At 43.2% G+C, this 14,259-nt stretch overlaps 1 protein-coding gene across 21 annotated transcripts in view; it reads left to right on the top strand.

The window, feature by feature from the left end:
* The first annotated feature begins 243 nt into the window (after positions 1-243).
* LOC124044041 (mitogen-activated protein kinase kinase kinase kinase 4-like) overlaps positions 244-14,259 on the top strand; it is a 96,965-nt gene continuing 82,949 nt past the window's right edge. For 15 of the 21 annotated variants that reach the window (XM_046363392.1, XM_046363389.1, XM_046363391.1 and 12 more), the window contains exons 1-2: positions 279-640; positions 944-1,009. In XM_046363392.1, coding sequence (XP_046219348.1) covers positions 584-640; positions 944-1,009 — 123 coding nt within the window. In that variant the 5' untranslated portion in view covers positions 279-583. Of the gene's footprint in view, positions 641-943; positions 1,010-14,259 lie in introns of all 21 variants that reach the window. The other 6 variants (XM_046363375.1, XM_046363383.1, XM_046363385.1 and 3 more) reach the window with 5 other exon arrangements.

Below are 14,259 nucleotides of genomic sequence, written 5' to 3'. Positions count from 1 at the left end.
GGTTTGAATCCCCAAGCCGACTATGTGAACAATCTGGTAATGTGTCCCTGAGCCAGGCACATAACCATAATTGCGCCTGTAAATCGCTCTGGATAAAACGTCTGCTAAAATGTCAATGGATGTCGTTTTATGAAGACAACAAAAAAATGCTTAAAAGTACATTATTGTGAGCTAATCAGCATGGCACATAAATGCAGCATGTTTGGATTAATTTATTTTGGGGATAGGGGGAGCAGCGGCTCCTATCTCTCTACTGCCCTCACTCAGGCCCTGACCGATTCAGCTTCCTCTGTTGGTGATGCTTTACAGGGTTGTGAGTGAGAGAGCGACAACAAGAGAGAGGGAGGCAGGGGGAGAATAGAGAAAGCAAGCAGCACTCTGCACTGCCAGCCGCGGTAGCTCAATATGGAGTAACCGCGTAGGCTCGACAACGACGGGAGTACAAAGAACAACCCGCTTTGGATCGAAATTACATTCACAAGGAATAAGGGATCACTTCCAATAATGAGATACGACATTGCATACACCCAATCAACTTGAAGGGAATAAAATAGACTTAGAAATTTCTATTTATTATTGAAAAATGGCGAACGAGTCTCCAGCTAAAAGTCTAGTTGACATAGACCTTGCCTCTTTGCGGGTGAGTGCAATACATCTTATCTGAGGATGTACATTGTTTGCTGTCCAAATCCATTTATTGACGCAAGCATGGGCTAAAACCAGCGTAAAATGTTTTACAAATGGGATGTGTTGTTCTTGGTAGGATAGGGGGATAATAAATTCCTCTATCTTTCCTTTGTTGGCAATGCACTGGCATGTGAGGCAAATCTGGCGCTACTGCCAAATTGAACGGGTTGTAACGTTGGCCATGATACTATGAAAACCACCCATCTTTCACAAAGTTATTTGACAAATGTTAACCATTTCTTAATTTCATTTTCAGGACCCAGCTGGTATTTTCGAACTGGTGGAAGTGGTCGGCAATGGCACGTATGGACAAGTATACAAGGTTTGTTTGCGTTTCCCAATTCCATATAGGCAATATATAGCCTATTGTAGGCTGTCAGAGACCACCGAAAATAGGCGGAAACTGTAGCGCAAACATCTATTTTTCTCCCAGTTTGAGAGAAGTGGCAAATAGCCTATAGACGGTTGGACCAGTTGCGGACTGGATTATTACAGCGCTGAGATGTAAGGTATAGCCTAAAGATTTAGGCATGTGCATTTCCTTTTCTTAACGATTTTGTCGTGTGTTTTGTTGTGTTAGGACTAACTAACTGCAACCCATCAGATTTAACAAGCCAAAGAGCTCTAATTTGTCTGGCGATCCTTATCATAGGCGCCTGACCGACTTCTCCCCGTGCGCTACTGGGTGTGCAAGGTTGCGCATACTGTATTCAGATCCAATGCAGTGATGAGCTATTGACATGCCACTTACAGTCGATTAGCAAAGTATGGGATTCGATGTGGAAGCGATTGTCCCGTGTAGCCCAGTTGGTAGAGCATGGACAGGGTTGTGGGTTCGATTCCCACGGTGGACCAGTACGGAAAAAAAATATTAGAATGTATGCACTCACCACTTACTGTAAGTCATTCTGGATAAGCGCGTCAGCTATATGACAAAATGTAAAATTATGCCGATAGTATCTAGCTACAGCCATCACGTCTCACCGGAGTGGATAGAGCAGACTACATCACATCCTGTTGTTTTGAAGCTGCTGTTGTCTGGTAGAACGGAAGGGAGATTGGGAGAATATGTCCAGACCTGTTGTCACCTGATTTATTGGTCACAAATGGTTGCCGATGGAAAATTATCAGACCTTGGTCAAGTGTATTGCTTAAAAACTTTTGAATGGCCAATTTGATCCTCACTTGATTTAGCTTGCCTGGCAGTCTATGCAACGGGATAATCCCAAAAGTACAAACTCAAAGCCAAATCAATTGTACCATATTATTTTTGTTATATTAATATTTACATATGTAAAATACTTTAAAATATATAAAAGCATTTAAAATATGCATTTGATCCGTAACAAATAATCTGTTAAATGAACATTTGGGCAATTGAAACCCTCTTCCGAGTGGCGCAGTCTAAGGCACTGCATCTCCGTGCTAGAGGCGTCACTACATAGGCACAGACACATGCATACAAACACATGATAACATACACACTATACACACACGTACACATGTATTTTGCCTTGTAGATATGTGGTAGTGGAGTATGGGCCTGAGGGCAAACACTTAGTGGTTTATAAGTTCTGTAATGAATGTATTGTAATTAAAAAAAAATGTATAACTGCCTTAGTTTTGCCAGACCCCAGGAAGAGTAGCTGATAATAAATACAAATACTACAGACCCTGTCCAGGCTATATCACAACCGCCCGTGATTGGGAGTCCCATAGGGTGGCGCACAATTGGCCCAGCGTTGGCCGGGTTTGGCTGGGGTAGGCCGTCATTGTAAATAATAATTTGTTCTTTTTTATTTATTTATTTTATTTCACCTTTATTGAACCAGGTAGGCAAGTTGAGAACAAGTTCTCACTTACAATTGCGACCTGGCCAAGATAAAGCATAGCAGTTCGACACATGCAACAACACAGAGTTACACATGGAGTAAAACAAACATACAGTCAATAATACAGTAGAAAATTAAGTCTAAATACAATGTGAGCAAGTGAGGTAAGATAAGGAAGGTAAAGACAAAAAAAGGCCATGGTGGCGAAGTAAATACAATATAGCAAATAAAACACTGGAATTGTTGATTGGCAGTGGAAGAATGTGCAAAGTAGAGATAGAAATAATGGGGTGCAAAGGAGCAAAATAAATAAATAAATACAGTAGGGAAAGAAGTAGTTGTTTGGGCTAAATTATAGATGGGCTATGCACAGGTGCAGTAATCTGGGAGCTGCTCTGACAGCTGGTGCTTAAAGCTAGTGAGGGAGATAAGTGTTTCCAGTTTCAGAGTTTTTTGTAGTTCGTTCCAGTCATTGGCAGCAGAGAACTGTAAGGAGAGGCGGCCAAAGGAAGAATAGGTTTTGGGGGTGACCAGAGAGATATACCTGCTGGAGCGCGTGCTACAGGTGGGTGCTGCTATGTTGACCAGCGAGCTGAGATAAGGGGGGACTTTACCTAGCAGTGTCTTGTAGATGACCTGGAGCCAGTGGGTTTGGCGATGAGTATGAAGCGAGAGCCAGCCAACGAGATCGTACAGGTCGCAGTGGTGGGTAGTATATGGGGCTTTGGTGACAAAACGGATGGCACTGTGATAGACTGCATCCAATTTATTGAGTAGGGCATTGGAAGCTTTTTTGTAAATTACATCGCCGAAGTCGAGGATCGGTTGGATGGTCAGTTTTACAAGGGTATGTTTGGCAGCATGGGTGAAGGATGCTTTGTTGCGAAATATTAATCCAATTTTAGATTTAACTTTGGATCGGAGAGGTTTAACGTGAGTCTGGAAGGAGAGTTTACAGTAAACCAGACCCCTAGGTATCTGTAGTTGTCCACATATTCTAAGTCAGAGCCATCCAGAGTAGTGATGTTGGACAGGCGGGCAGGTGCAGGCAGCGATCGGTTGAAGAGCATGCCTTTAGTTTTACTTGTATTTAAGAGCAATTGGATGCCACGGAAGGAGAGTTGTATGGCATTGAAGCTCGCCTGGAGGGTTGTTAACAGTGTCTAAAGAAGGGCCAGAAGTATACAGAATGATGTCGTCTGCGTAGAGGTGGATCAGAGACTCACCAGCAGCAAGAGCAACATCTTTGATGTATACAGAGAAGAGAGTCGGTCCAAGAATTTAACCCTGTGGCACCCCCATTCTTAACTGACTTGTCTAGTTAAATAAAGGTTCAATAAAATAAATAGTTTTTTTATTTATTCATGAATTGATGGAAACACTCCAACAAACATATGGATTCACAATAATGTACACAATACCCTACTGTATACCATGACTGGGCTGACCAGGTCTGATTCATTGCAGATCACAGTCAGGGGCCTAGTAAAGGACTGAGTCAATATGTCAATATTTGAGCACCTCTATCTCATGAATGTTTTGTCATTCAGGTCCAAAAAGTCACTTTCTGACCATTTATACCATAGGCAACCATGTATGGAAGGCGTCATTCAAATCTAAAGGGGTGAAATCAGAAGGTGATTGAAATCATATGGAATGACCCTTCTGTCTAAAACCATCCACTTTGTATTTGGGTGTGTGCTGAAAGGAAGTCTTCCTTTTAGGGACAATAGTCTGGGTAGCCATTTGATTAGGGGTTCAGGAGACTTATGGCTTGGGGGTAGAAGCTGTTTAGAAGTCTCTTGGACCTAGACTTTGCTCTCATGTACCGCTTGCTGTGCAGTAGCAGAGAGAACAGTTTATGACTATGGTGGCTGGAGTCTTTGACAATTTTTCAGGCCTTCCCCTGCCATCGCCTGGTGTAGAGGTCCTGGATTGCAGGAAGCTTGGCCGCATTGATGTACTGGACCCTTTCGCACTATCCTCTGTAGTGCCTTGCGGTCGGAGGCCGAGCAGTTTCCATACAGACAGTGATGCATCGTGCCCTCTTCATGACTGCCTTGGTGTGCTTGGACCATGTTAGTTTGTTGGTGATGTTGACACCAAGGACCCAAGGAAATGTTAAATGCTTTTCGACCTGTCCCCAAATTAATAGAGTTGGCTCAGAGTTTGTTTTGATATTTCAAACTGCGTGTCCTGTGTGTCTGGTGTGGGTGAACAAAATCAAAATTAGCGCGATGGCGGTCTGGTCAGCATGTTAGCTCTGGGGAGGGGCACAAACAATTTGTATTTGAGGATGCATAGGCTATATTACATTTACATTTAAGTCATTTAGCAGACGCTCTTATCCAGAGCAACTTACAAATATGTTTTTACTATATATAGCTGGGTGGAGAGAAGTCAAATCATGTTGACTTGTCTGCCAATGTCGTGAAGGCCCTTAAGGCAGCCGATGGATAAAGCCTAATCATTCCTGTGTGTGTGTTTTACTACTATGCAATGCACACTTTGAAGACTGCCTATGCACGTCTTGGTGAGCTAGTAGAGGCCATAGACTGAATAAACTGTTCTGAGTTCCCCTGGTATTGGCGTGTGTCTCAGGAAACAACACAGCATGAAGAATAAGTCTATATGCTTTGGGGGTTTAAAAAGCGTAATTTTGCTCTAGCGCATGGCGGGCATGGCAGTAGTGAGACCATGTCATTAACTGGGAGCCAGGCCGTTTCGAAATGCTCTGTAACACAAACTGGCCTTGACTTTTGGAGTTTAACTTCCTTAGGTCTTAGTGAATCATCTCACATGCTGCAAGTTTGGCAGGAATAAACCAAGCTTTTCTTCCATGAACCACATTAATTTAGTGGCTAGGTGTGTGTGTTTGGAGTTTGCACTTGTTTTAATCTATGGCTGTGTGTTTGTGTTAGGATCTGTATGTGTATATTCGATTCACAACCCATTTTGATTGGCCATCATACTCAGACTAGCCAATGGCAGCTGTGTGCCTTTGTAGCTGTGTGGACTGCAGCTGTTCAGATGGTAAGAGGGAGAGAAAGAGACATCCCTTAATCAAAGGTGCTTTTGTTTTGAGGGTAAGTCCCTGCAGGAGTTGTAATGGAAAAACAGCATGCATGTCTCACACTATCTGGTCCTAAAAACATCCTACCCACACTGCCAACAGTCAGTCAGCAAAGACATCTGGCATTCCCTCGTGTGAACCCCTGGGTTCTTAAACGTTTTCAGCATGGGACCCATCGGAAATTCTCCGTTTTCCTGGGACCCAAGCTTACAAAACACACAACTATACGGAATATCGGTACATTTCATTGCCCTTATGCCCATTAACAAATGCAACATAACAATGAAATGAAATACCCATATAAATAGCTACTAATGTTTCTTTCCCCATCAAAAACACTCTTACATAGCTGTCAAGGTTGGAACTGTTGCTGTTAAAATACAAAAAATCATTTTAATTCTGAACTGGACTAAACTGATTGATCACATCACACCGATTAGACCAGAAAACACACAGTCCTAATGAGAGGTGTGTGACTGGTGGAAGTTTTCAACAAGCAGGTCTATTCTGGGCTCAGTTTTTGACAGTGTAACCCTGAGGTCATGTTCAGCATTGAGTCTGTTACTTTACTTGTTTCTTAAGTATGCCAGAGTTGCATCAAACTGGATCAGAACGTCTACTGTTTTCTCAGCCAGGCAGGAGACTGCAACCTGCTATACATGAGCAACCCAGAAGTGTGTGAGTGTGTTTGCCTCAAAAAGCAGCTTGCGTCAATCAATGTATTCCAGTTCAGAATAAAAATGATTACTTGTATTTTAACAGCAACAGTATTTATTTTTTTCATCTTCATCTGTGTTGTTACTTAGGGTAGCACTATCAGTAGCTCGATAGCTTGCTTTGGCTAACATTAGCTAGCTAGCTATTAGCTGTGTACAAGGGGATTGTTTGAAAGAGAAACTCACATTGACTACTATGAGAGATAGTATACTCCCTTATTTCTGCTTGTTATAAAATGACTAAAATGCCTTGCTAGCTGACTTACTTTTCCACTTTGGAAGCACTGTTTCCTGAAGCATTCTGCCCTGTTCTGAAAGAACTCCCTGGGTTTACCATCATACTGTGGATGTTTGGTCAGGACCTGTCGTTTTTAATTTGTTCATTTTGAGAGACTCACTTCCCTGCACAAAACACATTGTTGGCGCTCCTTGTTATTTATCAAAATTTGTATTAAACGAAGAGAGAAACTCATTGCTGTATTTGCGTTTCATGACAATTGAGCTCAGTCAGAACTGGCTAGTTTGAGTCAAATCGATGATGGCGAGTGGGAATGACAAGCCAGTGGCTGAAAGCGCTTCATCTGCTGCTGAACAACATCACTACAGTGTGTGGGTCGCAGAGTGATCTTCAAGAAAACTGCCCAAAAAAAGATCTGGTAAACCGTGAAGCACACGGGCATCTTCCACCCACTCCCGCAGCTGCCAAACTGAGCCGAGACACCGCTGTCAAACTGAGCCGAGACACCGCTGTCAAACTGAGCCGAGACACCGCTGTCAAACTGAGCCGAGACACCGCTGTCAAACTGAGCCGAGACACCGCTGTCAAACTGAGCCGAGACACCACTGCTAAGCAGGGAGCGCACTGAACAGAGAATGCAGTTGCAGTTGGCCAAAATCAATTCCAGTAATTAATGAAATAATTATAAATTTACCGCAACCCACCATTTAACAGGTTTGGGTCGCGACCCATACTTTAAAGGCTGGTCTAGTCCATTCTACAACTATAATGGGTTGGCAGCATTTGAATGTCTCCGTTATAATCCATTATTGGTCAACAGTTCAGTTAATTCTAGTTAGTCTCACATGGTTATTTTTAAGGAACTTAGTCATTGTCATCTTTGCTGTAGAGGATGTTGGATGTTAGTCAGACGTGAGGAAGTAGCAAAATGGTGGAAGTCATCCATGTAATGATGAGAAGTAGGCGTCTTGGCCCGCCACAGTGTATACCACAAGGTAGTTCTCCACACTGTTTGATTCATTGTCATTCTGATTTTCGATTTTGGACACAGAGAAAGACATCAAATGAGTCGAATTTATGTGTAGATTATTGTATGCATCGTCAGAGATTGATGCACATACATATGTGCCTCACCCACACCTACGCATAACACATCCGTGTATGGCTGCACCTCAAGATCATATCCCACAGCTATCATTACGTTTACAATGGACAACTCCAGTTCACATTTTTGGATCATTGCGCAAGGAAGGTTCTGTGTCAGTCTCCATCTTTTCCATTCATTTGAAGCACTTAGGAGTAATTGGCTGAGCTTTCTAATTGAACTGTGGCTTCTTTTTTTCTCCGCCTTCTCTCCTCTTGACCAAGGGCTTTTGTTGGGGTCGGGCAGCAGTGCTGTACATCACAGAAGAAATACTGTCAGAGACAGCGTTGGATCACTTTACAGATGGGCCAGGGGGATGTTGGCTTGGCTCCGCAGAAGCTGTCAGCTTTAGAGATCTCACCCTCCCCTGACCCTCCACCTCCTCCTCCATCTCCTCTAGGTCTACAAGAGATGATAGATAAGGTTGATGAGGGAGAGAGTGAGCCAGGACCAGTAACTGGAGGAACAGGGTTAATGGTCCGTGGTGGCAGGTGTGATATGGTGCAGTACCAACTACAGACTCTTGTCCATGTAGTTTGTAGTGGGCGCCTGCACTCCCTTAAAGCAGTCTAAGGCTAAAGGTACTGTAAACCTGGCAAGAAGGAAGGCCTGATATTTAACCTGATTTTAATTTCCACCCTCTGCTGACTCAAACCATCATCCCTGGTCGTGCCTTTAAAAAAACAATGATCTAAAGTGTCAAATAAACACGGGCTTTCCCCTTCTCACAGTAATCCAGTGCTCACCAGTCCATGTTGTTAGCTACAACCTAATTCACTCACTGTTTATGGTTAACACATAGTTTCCCCTCTATTACCTGCTCAGGTGTAGGTCCTTCATGAACATACCGGCTTTCTATCCAGATGAAGTCACTGCTACTGCATACTGAACTACTGGCTCGACTCGCACTAAACAAGAGTTTAATAGAGGGACTGCTGTACTCCTTTCCGTCCCAGAGCCAGCCCACCCAAGCACAGAGGCTCTGCCTACTGCCTAGCCCCCTGACAGCCTGCTGTGAAAGGTGGAAAAAGCTGTAAACACACAGTGGTCCACCTCTCTTCTCTCCCTCTGCTCTGGCAGTAGTGGACCATCCCTCACTGTGGAATGCAAGGCCTGGGCAGTGTCCATGAGAATGTAGAAAGGGTACAGGGGTAGAGAAGGGAGGAAAGGGGAAAGACGAAGTGAAATAGAAAGTAAATACGGGAGAACAGGAATGGAGAGAGAGAGGGACAATGAGGTTGAGTGGAAGGTCATTGGTTTTTGGTCACTGAGCAAATCTAGCCTACTTCACAGCCCAGGTTACATGACTCAGTGAGGAAGATGGGGGAAGGGATGGTGGGCATCATGGCTGCAGTAATCCCACAGCAGGTGATGCCACATGCCGAGAAAGAGGGAGATAAATAAATGGAGACAGAAGATGCGGAAGAGAATAGACAAGGTTCTGGAGAGCTACTTGGTAAGGAGCAGGCTTTCAGTCCATCCAGTAACACACACTTGCATTCTAGTTTCATTTTATAGACTGTGGCCTGGCCTTTGGCCCAGCATTGACTGCCCTCAGGTCAGCTGCCTGGCTGGCCGGCCCATTATCTCGCCATTCATAGCCACATCTAATGAGCAGCTTGTGGGCCTTTTACCCCCTTATTTAGATTTGACCCCATCTTGTCCTTTTACCCCTCCCTCTTTTAACTTGTCCCCCTGATTATTAAGATGGCTTTGGTCCTTCCATCTACCCAGCTAGATCTCCTGGCTTACTAGCTAGGGACCCCTCCCCTCGCCCCTCCATGCACCATGCCCACACACTACCCCATATAAAGGTCATGATAGGATTATGAAGATGCAGTGAGGCGAGTTGCGACATGATCAATAAGGGCCAAGCATTGATGTTCGCTCGCGTGCCTCCAACAAAAGACAATTATCTCAAGCACTAGCTGCTTGTTTGTCCTGATCGCCTTCAATGTAATTCATTTCCAAACCATAAGCATCTTTATGTCCCCTGTTCTCTGTGGGTGAGGAGACGGATTGTTACACAAAGCACTTAGTATGTTAATGCTCTGTAATAGAGCGCGCAATGGAATAATACATTCTCAAAATGAGGTAGATAGAGTGCTGTTCTAGCTCCCAGAGACAGTAACAATACTGATCTTTTCGAGTGTGTTTCTGTGAAAACGCCATTTCCTCTGTGTGGATAGTTCACTGGATAGTTTCTTCACAGAATTAACATTGTGTCTTCAAAATGTGGCTGCAGCTCTATCCTAGAGAGGATTAGCTAGACATGAAGCCTGCAGGAGTCCATAGGAAGGAGACCAGTGGATGGCTAAGTATGCTTTGAGTCATAGGTCTAAACAGGCACGCACATATGTCCAAGGGAACCCATGTCACATAGATAGCAGAATGAAGGAGGAGTTGTCTGTGAGGCCAGATAGTGCCAGGCTCTGGCACTATCATGTCATGTGTTTCCGATGTGTCCTGATAGGCCTCCCGTGTGACACACCACTCATGTCTCTGTGGGGTGGTAGGCTTTAGCTGAGTCAGATGTCTCTCCATCTCTCTTTCTTCCACCCTCTATCTCTCTCTCTCTCTCTGAGACCAGGCTAGATTGATTCTTAATAGAGTGGTTTGTTAGATCCAGAGAGCCTGGCACTATCTGGCCTCACAGACAACTCCTCCTTCATTCTGCTATCTATGTCTGACCTCCTCCTGACTGATAAGGCCTCTGTCCCACACCAAAATGGCCGCCGTGGCCGGCCGGCTGCTATCAGCTCCATGTGTAGCAGAAAGACAGAAGCTCTGGAGAAATCCCACAGGGCTACCCTCTGCCTTAGAGCCCAGCTCGGGCATGAATGTTAAGGCCGAGCCCTAGCCATGTCCGTGATGTTCAGGTCCTACCCTACCCAGGCCCGATTGCTTCTGCCAAATTGAAGGCCCCAACCCTGCCCGAAACCCCAAATAACTTCCTTGTTAGTAAATCCATTAGCTTCTTCTATCTGTCTCTCCTTCACTCTGCATGCACTCTGCATTTACTCTGCTCATAGCAACATAGCAACGGCTCCACTTGGGCTTCTCGGCTGCCCTGCTTGATGGTGAGACATTAGAGAGCAGTTACCTGTTAGCTCATTTTCGTCACTCTGACCAAACTCAAGGAACATTATTATTTTCTGTGAAATAACCTCTCCTGTCTTATATTTGACAAGGTCAAAGCACTTGTAACAACATTTTATGATCTTAGTCAGATATGACTGTACAGCGCAGCAGAGCACAAGTAAATGGCTCAGCTTCAAAATGTTAATGATCAATTTAGTGATACCCGAGCCCTGCCCGTACTCTAGTTAATGAAGAAAAAAATAAACCTTACTCTGCCCTAACCTGATGTATAATGTTTGGGCCCGGGCCGGGCAGCTGAGGTGGGTTTAGACACAAGGAGATAGTATGGCTGGCCTATGTATTCGGTCCATTAGTGTTGTCAATCAATCACTGTCCGATGAATGGTGATACTAGCACTTTTAGGATGAGAGACATTGTCCTGTGGCTGCTGACTGCATGTCATTCACTAGCTCTTGGATATATATCCTCAGGATCTAGCTCTTGGATATATATCCTCAGGATCTAACTCTTGGATTGTCAGATCCAAGATTGTCAGCATACCACCCTGCATACCACTGCTGGCTTGCTTCTGAAGCTAAGCAGGGTTGGTCCTGGTCAGTTCCTGGATGGGAGACCAGATGCTGCTGGAAGTGGTTTTGGAGGGCCAGTAGGAGGAAGTCTTTCCTCTGGTCTAAAAAAATATCCCAAATCCCCAGGGCAGTGATTGGTGACACTGCCCTGTGTAGGGTGCCGTCTTTCGGATGGGATGTTAAACGGGTGTCCTGACTCTCTGAGGTCATTAAAGATCCCATGGCACTTATCGTAAAAGTAGGGGTGTTAACCCCGGTGTCCTGGCTAAATTCCCAGTCTGGCCCTCAAACCATCCCGGTCACCTAATAATCCCCAGTGTACAATTGGCCCATTTATCCCCCTCCTCTCCCCTGTAACTGTTCCCCAGGTCGTTGCTGCAAATGAGAACGTGTTCTCAGTCAACTTACCTGGTAAGTTAACGGATAAATAAAAAATTAAAAAAAGATGTGTGTGTGCTGGTAGCGAAGTCAGCTGCAGGTGAGCAGAGATTTGTGAACAGGCGCACACTTTATTTAGGAAAAAGCGCAAAACAGTTACAAGAATTATGTTTAAAAATAAACATCTTCGTAAAAAAATAACACGGAAAAACAAGCCAGTCGGGCGCGTCAACAATACACACTTAACACAAACAATCTTACACAAAGACATGATGGGGAACAGCGGAATAAATACATGTAGATTGATTGGGGAATGAAAACCAGGTGTGCAGGGAACAAGACAAAACAAATGGATACATGAAAAATGGAGCGGCGATGGCTAGGAAGCTGGTGACGTTGACCGCCGAATGCCCCCTGAAAAAAGAGAGGAGCCCACTTCGGTGGAATTTGTGACATGGATATATATCCTTAGGTTCTAGCTCTTGGATATGTATCCTCAGGTACTAGGTCTTGGATATATATCCTTAGGTTCTAGTCTTGGATACATATCCTCAGGTACTAGCTCTTGGAAGTGTAACTCATTTTCTTGTGTGGGGTTAATGACAGTTGTGGATTGTCTGAGGTTTTAGGGTTTAGCATTCTACTGTATGCGTGGCGATTTGCCATCTGGACTGGGTATAGGGGATATAAGGAGGGGGGTTAGAGGCTGAGGCAGTCTATCTGGTCTGTGTGGGCACAAGGATTTAGGGAGATAAGGATGAATGTAGCAGAACTTGAATAAAAAAAGAAGACGAATAACAACAGGTGTCCATTGGACTATATACCCCTCTCAGTATTGAGATTGTGTTGTGAATAAGGCTGTATTCCCTGTAGCAGTGTTTCCCCTATATTAATGTAGCAGTATTTCCCCTATATTAATTTAGCAGTGTTTCCCCTATATTATAATTTAGCAGTGTTTCTCCTATATTAATTTAGCAGTGTTTCCCCTATATTAATGTATCAGTGTTTCCCCTATATTAATTTAGCAGTGGTAGCCATATATTAATGTAGCAGTATTTCCCCTATATTAATGTAGCAGTGTTTTCCCTATATTAATTTAGCAGTGTTTTCCCTATATTAATTTAGCAGTGTTTCCCCTATATTAATTTAGCAGTGTTTCCCCTATATTCATTTAGCAGTGTTCCCCCTATATTAATTTAGCAGTGTTTCCCCTATATTAATTTAGCAGTGTTTCCCCTATATTCATTTAGCAGTGTTCCCCCTATATTCATTTAGCAGTGTTCACCTGTGTTAATTTAGCAGTGTTTCCCCTATATTAATGTAGCAGTGGTTGCCCTATATTAATGTAGCAGTGTTTCCCCTATATTAATGTATCAGTGTTTCCCCTATATTAATTTAGCAGTGTTTCCCCTATATTAATTTATCAGTGGTTGCACTATATTAATGTAGCAGTGTTTCCCCTATATTAATTTAGCAGTGGTTGCTCTATATTAATGTAGCAGTGTTTCCCCTATATTAATTTAGCAGTGTTTCCCCTATATAATAATAATAATAATATATGCCATTTAGCAGACGCTTTTATCCAAAGCGACTTACAGTCATGTGTGCATACATTCTACGTATGGGTGGTCCCGGGGATCGAACCCACTACCCTGGCGTTACAAGCGCCATGCTCTACCAGTGTTTCCCCTATATTAATTTAGCAGTGGTTGCTCTATATTAATGTAGCAGTGTTTCCCCTATATTAATTTAGCAGTGTTTCCCCTATATTATAATTTAACAGTGTTTCCCCTATATTAATGTAGCAGTGTTACCCCTATATTAATTTATCAGTGTTTCCCCTATATTAATTTAGTAGTGGTTGCCCTATATTAATGTAGTAGTGTTTCCCCTATATTAATTTATCAGTGGTTGCCCTATATTAATGTAGCAGTGTTTCCCCTATATTATAATTTAGCAGTGTTTCCCCTATATTAATTTAGCAGTGTTTCCCCTATATTAATTTAGCAGTGTTTCCCCTATATTAATTTAGCAGTGTTTCCCCTATATTAATGTATCAGTGTTTCCCCTATTTTAATTTAGCAGTGTTTCCCCTATATTAATGTAGCAGTGTTTCGCCTATATTAATGTAGCAGTGTTTCCCCTATATTAATGTAGCAGTATTTCCCCTATATTAGTTTAGCAGTGTTTCCCCTATATTAATGTAGCAGTGTTTCCCCTATATTAATGTAGAAGTGTTTCCCCTATATTAATGTAGCAGTGTTTCGCCTATATTAATGTAGCAGTGTTTCGCCTATATTAATGTAGCAGTGTTTCGCCTATATTAATGTAGCAGTGTTTCGCCTATATTAATGTAGCAGTGTTTCGCCTATATTAATGTAGCAGTGTTTCCCTATATTAATGTAGCAGTGTTGCCCTATATTAATGCCCTATATTAATGTAGCAGTGTTTCGCCTATATTAATGTAGCAGTGTTTCGCCTATATTAATGTAGCAGTGTTTCGCCTATATTAATGTAGCA

This window comes from Oncorhynchus gorbuscha, linkage group LG09, assembly GCF_021184085.1.
Source record: "Oncorhynchus gorbuscha isolate QuinsamMale2020 ecotype Even-year linkage group LG09, OgorEven_v1.0, whole genome shotgun sequence".
In the NCBI taxonomy this organism is placed as follows: Eukaryota; Metazoa; Chordata; class Actinopteri; order Salmoniformes; family Salmonidae; genus Oncorhynchus; species Oncorhynchus gorbuscha.
This window is presented reverse-complemented; position numbering and strand designations above follow the sequence as displayed.